Here is a 17,285-nt window from a genome sequence, read left to right on the forward strand (position 1 = left end):
GGGGGGGGGGGGGGTATTTAAATCGAAATATAGTTTAAAAATTAAAATATATTTTACATTATTTTTTAGATTATTATAGCACAAGAAGACAATTGTACGATGAAGATTTATCTAGAAATAAGGTTCCAATGTACGTTATATCATCTAATTACTTTTAATATCAATAACTACATAAAACTTATTAAGTAATTAATGTCAATTAATTTTTAGGCCTGATCCGCGATTTATTACTTTTCAAAAAGAAGGATCAGTGGGTGTTCGCCTGAGTGGCGGAAACGAAACTGGTGTTTTCGTAACAGCTGTTCAAACGGGAAGCCCAGCATCCCTTCAGGGTTTGCAACCCGGAGATAAAATTTTAAAGGTAAATTTTCTTGATTTTTTTTTTTTTTTCAAAATAAACTCAATTTATTATACAGAAATATATTTAATTTTAAAATATGCAATAAAAAATTATAGATAAATGATATGGACATGAAAGGGGTAACAAGAGAAGAAGCGGTTCTTTTCTTGCTTAGTCTACAAGAACAAATTGACTTAATTGTTCAACATCGACGGCAGGAATACGATCAAGTAGTAGCATCTGGAAAGGGTGATTCTTTTCACATAAAGTAAATATTATTTCAAATTTGAGTTAACTAATACATAATTTAAATTGCTACATATTTAATCATATACTATTACAGAACTCATTTCCATTACGAACAACCGCAAAAAGGAGAAATGAGCTTCCGCAGCGGGGACGTATTTCACGTTGTGGATACACTACACAACGGTGTCGTCGGTTCGTGGCAAGTATTTCGTATTGGTAGGAATAATCAGGAAGTACAAAAAGGAATTATTCCAAATAAAGCTCGAGCTGAAGAACTAGCGACCGCGCAATTTAATGCAACAAAGAAGGAAATGAGTGCCAGTGAAAGCAGGGGTAGTTTCTTTAGGAGGAGAAGAAGTAGTCATAGACGTTCCAAATCTCTTGGCAGAGTAATTTTCTTTTTATTTATTTAAAAAAAAATTTTGACATAATTTATTTGGTTATCATAACAATATATGTTTTATTGTGACTTTTAGGATCATTGGGATGATGTAGTATTTTCAGACAGTGTTAGCAAATTTCCAGCCTATGAAAGAGTAATTTTAAGGCATCCAGGATTTGTGAGACCTGTAGTATTATTTGGTCCTGTTGCAGATTTAGCTAGAGAAAAATTATTGAAAGACTTTCCTGATAAATTCACGTCTCCACGTAAGTAGGAAAACTCTAATCATGTTAACATCAAGTTCAACAAAAATTTTTAAGTTATTTATTTATGTATAGAAATGGAAAATCAATTAGATGATAATGTTGGAAAGAATACGAAGTCATCGGGTATCATTCGACTTAGTGCTATTAGAGAAGTAATGGATCGAGGAAAACATGCTTTATTAGATATAACTCCAAATGCAGTAGATCGATTGAATTACGCGCAGTTTTATCCAATAGTTATTTTTTTAAAAGCCGAAACGAAACAGATTATCAAGGAGATGCGAGCCGGAGTTCCTAAGCAAGTATCAATCAAATAAATATATGTTTGATATGTTCTCAGATATATAAATAGACAAGTTCGAATTTTCATTTCAGATCAGCGCATAAAAGCAGCAAAAAACTTCTAGAGCAATGTCAAAAACTAGATAAAATTTGGGGCCATATCTTCAGCGCAGTGATTACGTTAACTACGCCGGAAGCGTGGTATCGAAAACTGCGAGAACTAATCGATCGACAACAACAAGGATTACTTTGGATGAGTCAAACTAAGGTAAAGAAATTCTGTAATTTATTGACATATTTTTATTGCGGAATCCAACAATAAAAAGCACGGTATGACCTTAAATAACTAATTAAAGTAATAAAAAACCAGTAAAGTAATTTTCTTTTAAATTACTTATTTTAATATGTCTAGTTTTTATATAAATAGATGCATAAAAATATTGGAAATATTTAAACTTAAATATCGTACGAATGATGAAAATCCTATTGCTGGGAACGAATGGAATTATGTTGATGAAATTATTTTATAATAATTTATTATAGCCGTCATGTGGTCGACAAATGACGTGGGAACCATGTCATTCGTCCGGTGACCCTCGTGATTTACCTCCTCCTCCTGTACCCCCGATGTTAAAAGAAACTATATATCACGACGTAAACGAAAATGACACATATCACACGGACAAGTTATTTTCATTACCTTCTTATCCGTCTCTAACTTCTGATGTTGTCCGTGAGCAATTTTTCGGCTATATTTAAATCCCGCTTTTCCTACTTAGGTGTCTTGATTATCATCTTTCAAAATATTATACATTACTTTCTTGAGCATTTAAAATAATATAAATTTTGAATTTATCTTAAATTTTCAGATATGTAGAATCTCGATAATTACAACCCCAGTGATAACAGAAAAAAGAAGAATACATATTATGTCTCATGCATTAATTACTTAGTACTTGTATATTTTCAATACGATTTTCATGCAGTTATGGAGGTTCTATTATAAAGTGTTTAATTTATCAATTATAACTATGAGTAAAAAACATATTGATATATTTTTAATTTATTATTCTAACTTATAAAAGATGTTTCAAAATAGTTTTATATTAAAATTGTTTATTTTTATAATTATATTTTAAGATATTCGAGACACCTTATATTTCATATTCAGTTTAATTTGCATGGCTAACTTCATAGCTTTAACGCCAATCATCGTGAGTTGAAACAAGGTAATCTCATAGTATATTATTAAAAATTTCGTAAGTATTTAAAACTAGTCAAAATAATCAAGAAAGCATTTTGTAATTTTTTACCTTGTAAAGACGTAATTTCAAAACGTCTTTCCGATATTGAATTAAATAGGGAAATCACGAGGAATAAATAACTATAATTCATGATTTCATTAAATGATAACGTAATAAATGATACTAATAATACAATTTTAACAAGTTTTCATTGTTGTCAGGATTGAATATAATATAATATATTCCATTAAAAAGAAAAAGAATAAATAACAGTAATAAAATAATTTTATTCTTATAGTAGAAAATTATTATAGATTCAAAATACTAACAGTGTAAAAATATACATATAAAAGAAAATAAAATGTATAAATTTGATGTCAGTTTCAAAATAACTTTACATACACGCGCGTGCGCGCGCGTGTATGTGTGTGTGTGTGTGTGTGTGTACCAAATGCAGTAGATCGATTGAATTACGCGCAGTTTTATCCAATAGTTATTTTTTTAAAAGCCGAAACGAAACAGATTATCAAGGAGATGCGAGCCGGAGTTCCTAAGCAAGTATCAATCAAATAAATATATGTTTGATATGTTCTCAGATATATAAATAGACAAGTTCGAATTTTCATTTCAGATCAGCGCATAAAAGCAGCAAAAAACTTCTAGAGCAATGTCAAAAACTAGATAAAATTTGGGGCCATATCTTCAGCGCAGTGATTACGTTAACTACGCCGGAAGCGTGGTATCGAAAACTGCGAGAACTAATCGATCGACAACAACAAGGATTACTTTGGATGAGTCAAACTAAGGTAAAGAAATTCTGTAATTTATTGACATATTTTTATTGCGGAATCCAACAATAAAAAGCACGGTATGACCTTAAATAACTAATTAAAGTAATAAAAAACCAGTAAAGTAATTTTCTTTTAAATTACTTATTTTAATATGTCTAGTTTTTATATAAATAGATGCATAAAAATATTGGAAATATTTAAACTTAAATATCGTACGAATGATGAAAATCCTATTGCTGGGAACGAATGGAATTATGTTGATGAAATTATTTTATAATAATTTATTATAGCCGTCATGTGGTCGACAAATGACGTGGGAACCATGTCATTCGTCCGGTGACCCTCGTGATTTACCTCCTCCTCCTGTACCCCCGATGTTAAAAGAAACTATATATCACGACGTAAACGAAAATGACACATATCACACGGACAAGTTATTTTCATTACCTTCTTATCCGTCTCTAACTTCTGATGTTGTCCGTGAGCAATTTTTCGGCTATATTTAAATCCCGCTTTTCCTACTTAGGTGTCTTGATTATCATCTTTCAAAATATTATACATTACTTTCTTGAGCATTTAAAATAATATAAATTTTGAATTTATCTTAAATTTTCAGATATGTAGAATCTCGATAATTACAACCCCAGTGATAACAGAAAAAAGAAGAATACATATTATGTCTCATGCATTAATTACTTAGTACTTGTATATTTTCAATACGATTTTCATGCAGTTATGGAGGTTCTATTATAAAGTGTTTAATTTATCAATTATAACTATGAGTAAAAAACATATTGATATATTTTTAATTTATTATTCTAACTTATAAAAGATGTTTCAAAATAGTTTTATATTAAAATTGTTTATTTTTATAATTATATTTTAAGATATTCGAGACACCTTATATTTCATATTCAGTTTAATTTGCATGGCTAACTTCATAGCTTTAACGCCAATCATCGTGAGTTGAAACAAGGTAATCTCATAGTATATTATTAAAAATTTCGTAAGTATTTAAAACTAGTCAAAATAATCAAGAAAGCATTTTGTAATTTTTTACCTTGTAAAGACGTAATTTCAAAACGTCTTTCCGATATTGAATTAAATAGGGAAATCACGAGGAATAAATAACTATAATTCATGATTTCATTAAATGATAACGTAATAAATGATACTAATAATACAATTTTAACAAGTTTTCATTGTTGTCAGGATTGAATATAATATAATATATTCCATTAAAAAGAAAAAGAATAAATAACAGTAATAAAATAATTTTATTCTTATAGTAGAAAATTATTATAGATTCAAAATACTAACAGTGTAAAAATATACATATAAAAGAAAATAAAATGTATAAATTTGATGTCAGTTTCAAAATAACTTTACATACACGCGCGTGCGCGCGCGTGTATGTGTGTGTGTGTGTGTGTGTGTCTTAAACTTTAAAGTTTGAACTTATATCTACCAAAAATGCAATTTACAAGAACAATAGAAAATGAATCAAAAGCACTTATTCTTTAGGTGATATAATTTTTGTTATAAAATAAATAATATATTAAATCCGTTTTATAGGAATTCTTTTCATCATTCATCCTACATCTTGCAAGACTAACAAAATGTTCGGTGGTATATTTTGTTTTGGGTGTCATGTGGGTTTTTCTAAGCTGAATTATGATCAAACATTTCATTACCCCCAAATAAACTAAAAAATTATTGAAATGTATAAAAATACTTTTTACTTAGAAATATTTTGTTTCATTTTTAAACATATATTAATTTAATTTTAATCTACTCTGTAATCTTCAAAATACCTTAACTGAATTTCAGAATTAATCTTAACCAAATGACAAGTATTTGTTTTTTGTTCCAATTTTAACCCTTTCAGACATTATTACTATAATAAAACATACTTAGCAGCTTCATTTACATATAAATAATCTAATCAAAAATTCATCATTTTGTAAGAAGTTATGCAATTTCTATATGAAGAATGTAAACAATATTCATCATAAATGTTTAATTGTTTTCTGCTGTATTATAAATGAAAAGAAGTTCTGGAAGGGTTGAATAGAGCATAAATCTCTGTAACGTGTTGTCCTCTATGTCCTGCGATGATAGCCGGAAGAAGCACTCTCGGATGACTTCCTATTCCCGATGACTTCTCGCCTCTCCTATGCTTCCTCCCCGGAGAGTGACTTGGAACTCAGTCCGGCACCAGCTTTACCGGGCGCTTTGGGTGCACCGTCTAGATTGAAAAGCAGTTCTGATCCCAGCATCGCGACACAAGATGACATCGCGGCACCACCACCATATTCGACCACTTATCAGGCAAGATAATTTAATTCTATTAATCCAGTAATAATTATCCTAGTAAAATCGAAACAAATTTTCAATAAATGTATTGGATATAAATTCTTTGAACTAAGAAAATGTATAATTTTATATAACATATTTACAATATTTAATAGTCTAAGTGCCACGGGACTTTCTCATTTCCCAAGCGAAAATTGCCAAGCGATAGCGGTTGTTTCATTCCATGTCCAACAATGCTGAGAATTATTTTATTATTTTAGTGTTATTTTTGATAGTCTATTGTACATAATTTAGTTCATTATATTATTATAGTAATGGTTATAGTAATATTACTTCAATTTTGTCTTAATTTTCTCAAGACTGAACGGTAACCATAAAGACACGTATCGACTAAAACCGAGCGTGCAGTCATTGTCGGCTTCGCAGTCTGGAGCACTGACATTTTTGGACACAGGATAGAAGAAGCGCTGGAATATTACTTTTTTTTTATGTTTTTAGCAATCCTTTGATCAGCCAAAAAGAAGATCGCAAGGAGGAATGGGGGATGGAAAATATGGATTCTCATTATCAGGACAAGTTAGTAATCAATCGGGATCACCGGAATATTTAGGTGGTTCATTCGAGCCACGATCTTCTCATCACAGCCCTCCTGATTTACCTCCACGAGTGGATCGTAATGCGAAACCAAGTAGTCAACAACAAAGAAATACCATTGGAAGATCAGCCCAAGAACGATTGCTCAATAAAACAGATTCAGTATTGGATGTTGCAAATTATATAAATGCAACGCCTCATAAAGCTAATGCTACATCATCGCTTGAAAGAGCCCAACCAAAAGCGGTAAAGACTACATAAAATTATATTAATATATTATTATTAATATAATTTATTAGTTTATTATAAATGTAGCTATATTATTATAAAATATCATAATTGCTATTTACTATATATTTGTAGGGGAGTTACGATAGCATGTCTTCTTATGATTCCTATAATAATACAAATGGAAATGCCAATTATGGAGCACCAGGTTTAAGTACATCAACTGGTCGATTGGGTCCCAATGTTCCAGATGACTTAAAGAGCAGTGGTGCGCCAACAAGACCACATGATCCTTACAGATTTACTAGATCGACAGCACAACCAATTCCAAATCACGATTCACAACCACGAACCGATTACGCTAAATATAGGTATGGATTTATTTATGTAAGAAGTAAAAATTTTCTTAATATACAATCTGTTAGTTAAGAAAAAAATCCACATGCACAGAGAAAAAGTTACATATAAAAATATTAAAATCTTTTTAATGTCTTTTTTTTTTTTATTTTATTTCTCTATATTCTAGAATGCTGGTGCGAAAACCTCGACCATTGAGGAGAGCTTGTAGAATTTATATTTCTAGTCAAGATACACTAGTTTGAATTTTTAATTTCATTGTATTATTTTAAATTTTATGAATGTCGTAGTTAGATGTGCATACGTGTATAACTCATATAGTTATATATGAAAAAAAATGATACAACTTTTTTTAAAGAATTTTATTTTTCAATTTGAGTATCGTAAACTTTTTTCTTGCATTATTATATTACTAAAGTTCATTATTAATTTATCTTAGATCAGATACCTAGTTTCTATTTTATAGATAAAATATTTTTTATCCTAAAAATCCCGTTTTTATATATTTTATAATTTTTATTATTATTTATTCAATGCCTATTAAACTCCTGTACGCTAGGATATTTTGCTTTGTATATTGTAGCCGCACAACTGATTACAAATCGATAACGTTACCGCAAAATAAACCTGGAGGATCATACAAACCAATACCACCTCCAAAACCAAAAAACTATAGGCCACCACAAGCAAATTTGTCCCAGCCAGAAAATAATGGAAATGAAACAAATAATACTCATCAACATTCAAAAAGTTATTCCATTGCTACTTCTCATGTAAGTAAATTTTTTTCTATAAGAAGCTATTTTTAAACGCAATAATAAAAATAAAACATTAAAATAAAAATTTTTCATTTTAGGTAGAAAATACCAACAATGTTCAACGAAATAGTGGACAATATTATTATAACATACCACCACCAAATCGTCATGATTCAAATCTCGGGAATTCCCACCATAACTTAAATCACCTTTCTACGTCTGCGCACAATCATAGTTTGAGTCATACGCATGCGCACTGTAGTCCGCCAATGTCAACCCACAGTCATAGTAATAGTGCCAGTCAGTTAAGTCTCGGTCTTTCACATAATAGAAACAGTGTTAATCATAATGGATATGTGGTGAATAACGGTCACAATGCACCTGGACAAAGTTTCCCAACGAGTCCAGGGCATAATCGAGAACCGAGTGGACTAGATCTCGCTGGAAGCAGAGAACAAAGAGGAAGTGCTTTTGAACTTTATCGCAAACCTGTACATCATTACAACGCAAGGTAAAGTTACAGTATTTTTTATATTTAATGTATATTTTTTTATGTACTATAACTTCAAATTATTATTAATTTAAGGAAATTAAAAAATTTTAAATTTATAACTTTAATTTGAAATTTTACGATATTAGATTTATAAAATCTTCAGATTGTATTAATATTTCAGTACTTTACAAATATTTCGTGAAGATTTGGTAATAAAAGATATTATTATTACAGTTAATATGTGGAAGGATTTATATAGTTTTTTAATGGCAAAGAAAATGAAAATTATTAAACTTACTATCTTGATATGAACAACAGCAAACAAATATCTGGATGTTGTAATAAAAATAGTACGCGACAATGAATAAAAATACTGAAACAGAAGACAAGTTCTACGAAAAAAGAACTAGGATATTGAATCTGTTTCATTTTTTTTTCACTTTGATTTTGTATATACAATTTTAATAAAAAACAACATAACAAAGTTTAGCAAGAAACAGTTGTTAAATAAAATTTTTTAATAAAAATTGTACTAGTGAAACAAATTATGTTTCTCCTTTCATTTATATAAGAGAAGATTGTCTAGTCAGTTCATTATACAAAAAAATAAATCTCCTTAGGAATATTTTTGAAGAATAAGCCAAAATTTGTACAGGGTAGATTTACTTTTGTACAATGTCAATATACATCAATAACATTTAATTTCTACTATATTTCCAGAAAACTTTTACTAAAATTGACAATGAATTCCCATTTGAGAAATTTCTCTAAAATATCCCCACAAAATTTCGTAAGAAATGGAAGAACAATTTAACTCTTAATTGCTATGATATTTTTTATATTTAGTTAATGTCTTAAACAGATTTGATAGAAATCTATAATATTATAGACTATATTTTTTACATTAGAAAAGCTTGAAAAAAACTTTAATCGTGTAGATATGTTTATAGTAATTGTGTAATTAACTTTGTTGATAAAACATAAAATAATGCTATATTCTAATTAAAAAAAAAAAATGTAACAAAACCTACATTTGTATATATCATGCATATTTTTTTTATTTTATTTTTAATCATACCAATTAAGAGTTACTTCGTATTATTTCATCCTTACAACTATAGTAACTGCTGACAATTGAATTTACTAGAATCACAAATGAAACTAAAATCTTACAAAATATAAGCTCCTTTTATCATGATGTATTACACCAGTGTTTCCCTCGATACAACATAAAAAAATTCTAATATTTGTTGATCGATTATAAGTAATAATTTCTTTGCAGTAGATTTTTTAATGTTTACTAACGATGTAGCGTATTATACATACTTAAATATATAATATTTTATATTTGTCGGTTTTAACATAAGTTTATTCGGTCCAAGTATATATAAATTAAAAATTTAGACTAAGAAAGATACAAGTAAATCTAATTTAAAGAAAAATAATTTTGTCTTACTTTTACTTATTATAAAAATGAGAAAAATTGGAAACACTGGTTTTTGAAGAAGTAATTTATATACGAGATAGGGAAGATCGAAGAAATAAAATCTATGATTTATGACTAGTTTGTTAGTGAAAATAAACGAACTTGATCGCAAATCATGGATTTCATTCTTACTTAATAATAATACCAGGTCAAAATCAACGTTATTATTTATAAACGTTAATCTAGTCCTTATATAACTCAACAGAACCTTGATTATCCGTAAAGACAATTATAAAAATATATAAAAATAAATTAATATTACCAATTTCTTCTATCTTTATTAAAGTCAAATTGTTTCTTGTAATATAAAATGATGAAACATATATCAAACTTCAGGTCAAGTTACTATTGAAATATTACATAATTTTTGTTATTTTGATTGAATTTAAGTCTTAGAGAGTTCCATTTTATTTACAATTATCAAATTTATTTTGCACGATTTATTGCACTACAAAGTCTTAAAAGAAAATTAGGAGAAATTATACGCATAGAAAAGAAAGATTATAATAATACATACATATAAAAAAAAATATACTTCTCCAGTACAATAATTTATTAAATAAATTTAAAATATATTCTATTTATAACCGATAACCAAGGTTCCAAAATAGTTAAGAAAAAGAACAACTCACTTTCTCAGCAACTAGCGAACCATATCAAGCGAAAATACATCTATAATGCGCCAGTTATTGTCAGTTTAAATCCCAGAGTATTTACGACGGCACAGGAGAGTAGAAGGCAATGTTCACTTAAGACCCAACAGCCATTCTGCAACGCCGAGGTAGTAAACAGTTTGTGCAATCCCGAAAAGAGGTGCAATCACGATCATTCTGCATGCTCCGCCTTTGAAGAATGCGGTTGGACCTTCATTCTTCAATGTTTTACTACAAAATAACACATTCCTTTTATATCATTTTTTCATTAATTATATAATAAAAACTATATAGAATTCATAACAGCAATATCAGCAATAACTTACGTGATACAGTCTAATACACCATCATATGTTGGTTCACCGGGTGCCTTTTTGATTACTTGTAATCTAGTTTTAACTACATCAAATGGATTTACCGACAACGCAGCTATAGAACCAGCGGTACAGCCGGCCAAAAATGAGCACCAAAAGACGGCTATCCAATTAAATAAAAAATTCTCGTTGAATTTGTGATCAATTTTCAGCATAAGCTGTAAAATATACTAAAAACTTACACGAGCCATCCTCCCTTTTTGGCCCAATATCGTTCAATCTAGCGAATAACGGAAAGTAAAGTATAGAAAATGTTACATCTCTAAGTGCTGTCGCACCAGTGCCTTGATAAAGTCCGAAAATTCCTCTTTTTTGCAGTAAATCTTTCGTTAATGATAAAGCTGACACTTTTGGCACTGTTTTTCCTGCTGTAATAGAAAAATTTATTTTTATTTGTATGCTATTAATTATTCTTATCAGAAAAGTAAACATTGATGTTTTATTATTAGTCGTATTGTTCGAATTTTTAAATTACAGTCCTTTATAATTAGAAGTTCAAATGCTTAAAAATATTTATATTTAAAAAAATTTAGTTTTATATTGTAAATATAATTAATAAATTCTAATCAACAGTTAGTATCATATTTTGTATTGAAAAAAAAAAAGAACTGAATATGAGCATTGCTGATACACAAGGAAAACCACCAATATGAAGAAAAATCACATTTCAATAAGTAAGGAATAAATCTTAAAAACTGAATCATAAAAGAGAATATTGCATTTCTCGCGTCAATGAAATCAAGGGTAAATGCACATTTTTAACGCTCAAATTAGAATAGATAATAATTATTTTTACTTAAGCAGAAACAGTTCGTAAAAAATGTCCCTTTTATAAGAGAGCAAAAAATATAAAATTTTTTCTTTTAAAGTAACATTTTAACAACATATCAAATGTTTAAAAAACAATATTCATATTAGGAAATGCATTAACAATTAATAAAAATCTACTCTAATTTTGAAGCAAACATAATTTTCTCAAATCCTTTACCGATCTATATTCGATACGCTGTCATCCATCTTCAAATAAATCTTCCTGTTCCTAAATTTTATTGGCTATCGCGGATGTTATATAGCTGTAAACATGAATCGAAAAAAATAAAAGTTCTTGATTCAAATCTTAATTATAATTTATTAGAAACCCCATTGATTGTATTAAACAAATTAAATATAAAATATTGTATATATTCACGGAATTACTAACAAATCTACAAATACTTTGAAAACAATTTTTCTTATAGTAAATAGTTACTGTTATCTATTTCCTTAATATTTAATAATTATTTTAGCTTAACTATTTCCTAAAAGTAAATAGTTTATAAAATTTGATACCTTCTTTTGCTGCTGCTGCTACGCGCCCAGCATCTTGCATTTGAATTTTGAGCAGTTCCATGGGAGTTGTAACGATAATTTGACAAGCTCCAGCTAGACCACCGGCGAGCATTTCCCGTTCTAATGGCAGTTTCTGTCTGTGCAAGAAATTAATACATTTTTAGTTTCCAATGGTATTAAAATGTACAATAGTATCGTATTAATATCGAAATCAATATTGGCAGTATTACAAATGTTAAATATTCATTACCTATGTAATCATCAATCCTTTTATTAGTGTTAATATCTACATATTCATTTTAGAATTAGTACCGTTATTAGTATCATATTAGAATATGAATACCAATGTCGAATACAAATATTAATATTTATATTAATGAACTTATCAGTATTAATGTTGCAGTTAATGAAACCAATACGTCTTTGCATATTTAATGAAGTTGAAGAAACAAACATACCCGGGCCCGGTAGATAAGTAATGTCGAAAAGTATCATTGGCAGTGAGTTTGATTGCTTTTTCTGGTGTGATTAAAAGAATGTTCACGCCAGACCCTTTATACATGCCAAAGTAGCCTTCAGCCTTGTAAGTCTTCTTAAAACAATCGAACCTAAAAGAGGGCATATTACGTAATTATTATTTTGTTTCTTAGTTTATTCGAGATGTATCAAAGATAGTAATTACTTACATAGATTTGTACATTCTTTCCCCATTAGGGCCGACAACTTGATTCTGTAATCGTGTTTTAACCAAGTCCAGTGGAAATACCACAGAGACACCGATGATACCTGCGATCCCGCCATTTATAATTTTTGGAAGAAGTCTAAAATTTATTTACATAAGAAGTATTCCAATTTCTTTACTTTTTAATATATTACATTAGGAATAACTTTTGTTTCTTACATTTTAAAATGGAAATTTTATTATGCACATTTTTCTTAATCAGAACATTTTATATTAAATGGACTTACTTAAATTGATCCGGAGCTTTTTCTACACCGTCCTTTTCCATTGAAAATAGAATTTATAACTTCCTCCCTATAACAAAATTATATTTTATTAAAAAATACGAATAGCAAATGCTGTATGTGTATATGCATATTTACATAAACACACACATACGCGCACGTACACTAATAATAATACAGTAATATTTATTATTATATTCATTATTATATATAATTATTTAACAGAAAAATTACATTTTGTAAATCATATTTATTATTGCATTGTATAAATGAAAATAGTGAATTCTGTTTTTAAATTTGTAAAAAATTGACATCATGCCTTAATTATTTCATTATTGATTCAATCTTCATTTTCATTTTGGATATATTATTTGTAGTTAAATATTTTTGAAAATAAAATATTACTTTCCTTTTGCTCATGAAATTCTTTATCGAAAGTGTTAAAAAATGATTCTATTAAAGAATTCTAGAAACAACTTATTATATAAAATCACTTATTAAATCAATAAGTAAATTAATTTGTATATATTTCAAGGAACCATATTTAGAAAATTTATATTTGCATATAAATATATACAACGTGTTCAATTGTATTATATTATTAAAACTATTTCGAAAAGTTGCTGAACAAAATTACAAGCGTATAATATCTTAAAATGTAGATAAAATTATGCTAATTAGGAGCGTTAAGATCAAGGGAAGGTCATTTACGTTGTTTAAATAGAATCATATATTTTTTTAATATTTATCGATTCAGCTTGTTGTTGTTTATAGAAGAGAATTAAACTATTTGCATCAAAATGCTATTAGTTAAAGGAATACTTTACTGGAAAATAATACTAGTACAAGAAACTTTTTCCTTTAAAATAGAAAACTATAGCATTTAATTTTAAATTTCGAAATGTTCAAGGAACATTTATTGTTTTATTTTACAAATTTTTTTAATAAAGGCGAACGTGAAATTATATGTTTAAATGTGTTTCGTAAGCTATGCCACGTTATAAACAAATTTGTCCATATATGAATAGGTATATCAATATCACTTTATCATATTAAAAATAAAATATCCCTTAAATTAGTAATCTTTTAATATAAATAGTGTAATACTTTTTTAGGAGGACATTAACTAATATATTAAAAATTATATAATTTAAGGAAACTTAAATAATCTTCGCTTAAACATTTACAATTACCAACATCTTACATATTCCTATGTATATCTTCTGTGTACTTTGCAAAATATTTGCAATAATAGATTAAAATCAAACATTCTCTACTGTATCTCATAAATTTTTAAATAATACTAATGTATATAAAAATAGAGTTATGTTTATATTTCCCTAAGAGTCACAAACAAATAGAATAAAACAATTTTGTAATATATAGCATTTGATATAAATAAGTATACAACAAATATTTATTATTGTTGAATTTTATACACAGTCGCGAAAAATTTGTTATAAGTAATATATATACGTATGTATAATCTCATGTGCACAACAAGGTATGCAAATGGTTCCTTTTATTCTGGAAACATTACCACTTTCAGCTACCATGTTCCCGTCGATGAACATGACCTGGACATATCATTGATTTCTTACGAAAGCCAGAGCTTCCAACAAACGTCGTAAGCATCAGTTTGGTTAGCAACGAATAACGGTTAATGACGAATAATATGAGTGATATAAAAGGCTAGCCAGAAAATATAGCAAGTATATAATTCTACGTAAACAATATTTTACATCAAAGAATAAAAATTAATGATGAGAACGATGGTTAATACACAATAATTTACTTAATATCATACAATTTTTTTAAAAGTGTTCATTAAAATTTTATGTAACATGTATATAAAAATATATAAATAAAATCTTTTTTCAGATTTTACTTTCTAATACTTGAACTTTTTACATTTAAATAAAAATAAGTAATCAGCAAATTTTGAAATAATCCTACTTAAATTTTCTAACGTGTTCAGCGATTTTCTCTTCGTTCCAATTCGAGGATGCCTACGTAAGTATCGATCAATTTCTCTTGAATGAATTCTTTTGTGCGACAAACTGCTGGGAATAGCTTTACTTTATAAAGCTTTAAATCTCATACTTTCTAGAATTATTTAAATAAATAAATTATACAGATGGTAATAAAACAATTTTGCTACAAAGCGAAAATATGTCAAAATGAGTGTCACAAACATATTGTTACTAATAACTTTGACTCGTCATGTTTGCCCTACATGTGTTGGCAACTTCGGCAACTAAAGTAATAGTGGTTTGATATTCCATTCCGTGTAAAATTTCAAGAAAAATAAAATTTTTGTGTAACTGCATGATTTAATTTTTAAAATTAATATTTCAAATTTGTTTAGTTGTATAACTTTAAAATTATATAAATTTATAGAAATTACAAATATTTTTTTCACGGTAGTTCAAATATTCATATCTTTGAACAAAAAAAAGTCTTTATTGGATATTAATTTAAATTTTTAGTATATTACTATGGCCTTGAGAATTAATAATATATAATAAAAGAATAAGTGAAAATATTACGTAACACGCTTATGGGTACATGGATATGCATTATCCACGCATATTCATAAATTTTATAATATTAAATACTACTAAAAGTTAGAAATGTATAAATAAAGTGTGCATAATTATATTTCGAGATAAAATATATATACATATCTCGATTTATATAATTTTATTTCAATGTAAACGATAATATTAATAAATAATACAAAAATATAAATTGGAATTTAAATATTAATAAGCAAATAAGTGAAGAAATATTTAACAGAATTTGTAACCAATATTCTATTTTATAAAAATTAGCTATTTATCAATCAATTACATAAAAATAAATAAAGCGATAAACGGAATTAAATAGTAATATGTTACATTGTTTATGTATATATATACCTAAACAATGTAAATATAGGAAATATCCAGTGACCAATAAAGTAGGTTAGGCAACAACCATACCAACTGAAACTATATGCTAGAAAGGTTAGACTTTAATTTATAAAGTATGCCAATAACTCGTTTTACCAATTTATTATTTTCAACCATTTATGTTTCGTGAAAAACAGCTTTTCAAGCAAAAAGAAACCTTCAATTATAAACTTTCAAATATAAAAATTCAATTCTTATTTATCTTGACAGTTCATCCATTAATGCTCATATTAAAACGAACAATTAAAAATGTATAAGACGTAAATGAGAAAAAGATTGATGGTATATTGTTTCTGAAATAGTTTGGTAAAATTTTGGAATGACAGTCAACCGGAAATTCAGCAGAAGACATACTCACCGATTGAAAGTGGAGAGTGGTTGCTTACAGTATTTCGTTGACAAAAGGCAATTCTTATCATCGAAAGCGAAGATAAGGATGACGTAGGGAGCTCAATCTCAAACAGGCAGTGTAACTAGCATGATATCCAGGAGATTTCGTTTTCACTGACGATCTTAAAAGATAAAAGAAGACTCGACACGGTCCACGGGTGGAACCGTCGTTGACTTACGTCACAAGTTATGCACCAATCACAGTGGTCTTTTGAAGAGAAAGAAAGAAAAGGAACTTCTTCTGAGAATTATTGCTCTCTTTCTCTTCGTTTAAACGTTCAAATGATATAAATTAAAGGAAATGATTGGGATATATTTGTCAAGACTAAAATGTATTAGACTAAAATATTCATTTGTTTGCAATCTAGATAGAACTAAATTGAAACTCAATTTTTAAAACATGTAAGTTGTATAGCAATGTAATATTTTTGAAACCATCAAAATGTTATAAAATGTTATTGAAAATATTGGAGTACTATAATACAAAGCATATATTCAATTAAAAATTATCAATAATTGTTTTAAATTCATATATTTTTTTACTTATCTTTAAAGTGAGAATTTTAAAGAATATTTGACTAAAGTTGTGTTATATATTTATTGAAACATATTTTATACATATTGAATAAGAAACTTTTATATTTAATTATTAATTTGGCTTTACATATCTGTTTGTATGATTTTATAGATATTTTAACTCTGTATGAATTCAATCAGAGTTAAGTCATATTTTTCTCTGAAGATGGCGGTGTAATCATAATTTAAAACAGTTCTAAGCGAAAAAGAATGCATAATATAAATATAAAATTTGCTACTTTCTGTTTAATAAATAT

The 17,285-nt window shown here is 27.7% G+C and overlaps 2 protein-coding genes across 2 annotated transcripts in view; one reads left to right on the forward strand and one right to left on the reverse strand.

Moving 5' to 3' along the window:
* The window catches only part of pyd (zonula occludens-like protein polychaetoid), an 18,402-nt gene extending 3,663 nt beyond the window's left edge, over window positions 1–14,739 (forward strand). Inside the window, exons 6-18 of the mRNA XM_017900095.1 lie at window positions 70–130; window positions 211–361; window positions 457–608; window positions 684–978; window positions 1,066–1,237; window positions 1,310–1,535; window positions 1,613–1,787; window positions 5,676–5,885; window positions 6,369–6,710; window positions 6,828–7,063; window positions 7,633–7,822; window positions 7,906–8,318; window positions 14,658–14,739. Of these exons, the coding sequence (XP_017755584.1) occupies window positions 70–130; window positions 211–361; window positions 457–608; window positions 684–978; window positions 1,066–1,237; window positions 1,310–1,535; window positions 1,613–1,787; window positions 5,676–5,885; window positions 6,369–6,710; window positions 6,828–7,063; window positions 7,633–7,822; window positions 7,906–8,318; window positions 14,658–14,739 (2,705 nt within the window). The remainder of the gene's footprint in view (window positions 1–69; window positions 131–210; window positions 362–456; window positions 609–683; window positions 979–1,065; window positions 1,238–1,309; window positions 1,536–1,612; window positions 1,788–5,675; window positions 5,886–6,368; window positions 6,711–6,827; window positions 7,064–7,632; window positions 7,823–7,905; window positions 8,319–14,657) is intronic.
* LOC108547606 (mitochondrial glutamate carrier 1) lies at window positions 10,438–16,640 on the reverse strand. The gene is made up of 8 exons (XM_017900191.1): window positions 16,421–16,640; window positions 13,112–13,178; window positions 12,829–12,963; window positions 12,601–12,750; window positions 12,143–12,279; window positions 10,996–11,181; window positions 10,766–10,916; window positions 10,438–10,670 (listed from the first exon to the last, which is right to left on the reverse strand). Exons 2-8 carry the CDS (start codon window positions 13,150–13,152, stop codon window positions 10,532–10,534), a joined length of 939 nt encoding a protein of 312 aa, XP_017755680.1. The 5' UTR covers window positions 13,153–13,178; window positions 16,421–16,640; the 3' UTR covers window positions 10,438–10,531.
* Window positions 16,641–17,285: the final 645 nt, after the last annotated feature.

The sequence above is a fragment of the Eufriesea mexicana genome, unplaced genomic scaffold, assembly GCF_001483705.2.
Source record: "Eufriesea mexicana isolate 0111107269 unplaced genomic scaffold, ASM148370v2 scaffold1121, whole genome shotgun sequence".
NCBI classification, from domain to species: Eukaryota; Metazoa; Arthropoda; class Insecta; order Hymenoptera; family Apidae; genus Eufriesea; species Eufriesea mexicana.

Excerpts from the sequence above, each read along its gene's own strand:
- LOC108547606 (XM_017900191.1), bottom strand. The coding sequence starts at position 13,152 with ATGGAAAAGGACGGTGTAGAAAAAGCTCCGGATCAATTTAA. Across the intron at positions 12,964-13,111 it reads AAAGCTCCGGATCAATTTAA|ACTTCTTCCAAAAATTATAA; the intron begins GTAAGTCCATTT and ends AATAAATTTTAG. Across the intron at positions 10,917-10,995 it reads AAAAAGGGAGGATGGCTCGT|CCGTCTTTTGGTGCTCATTT; the intron begins GTAAGTTTTTAG and ends TTAATTGGATAG.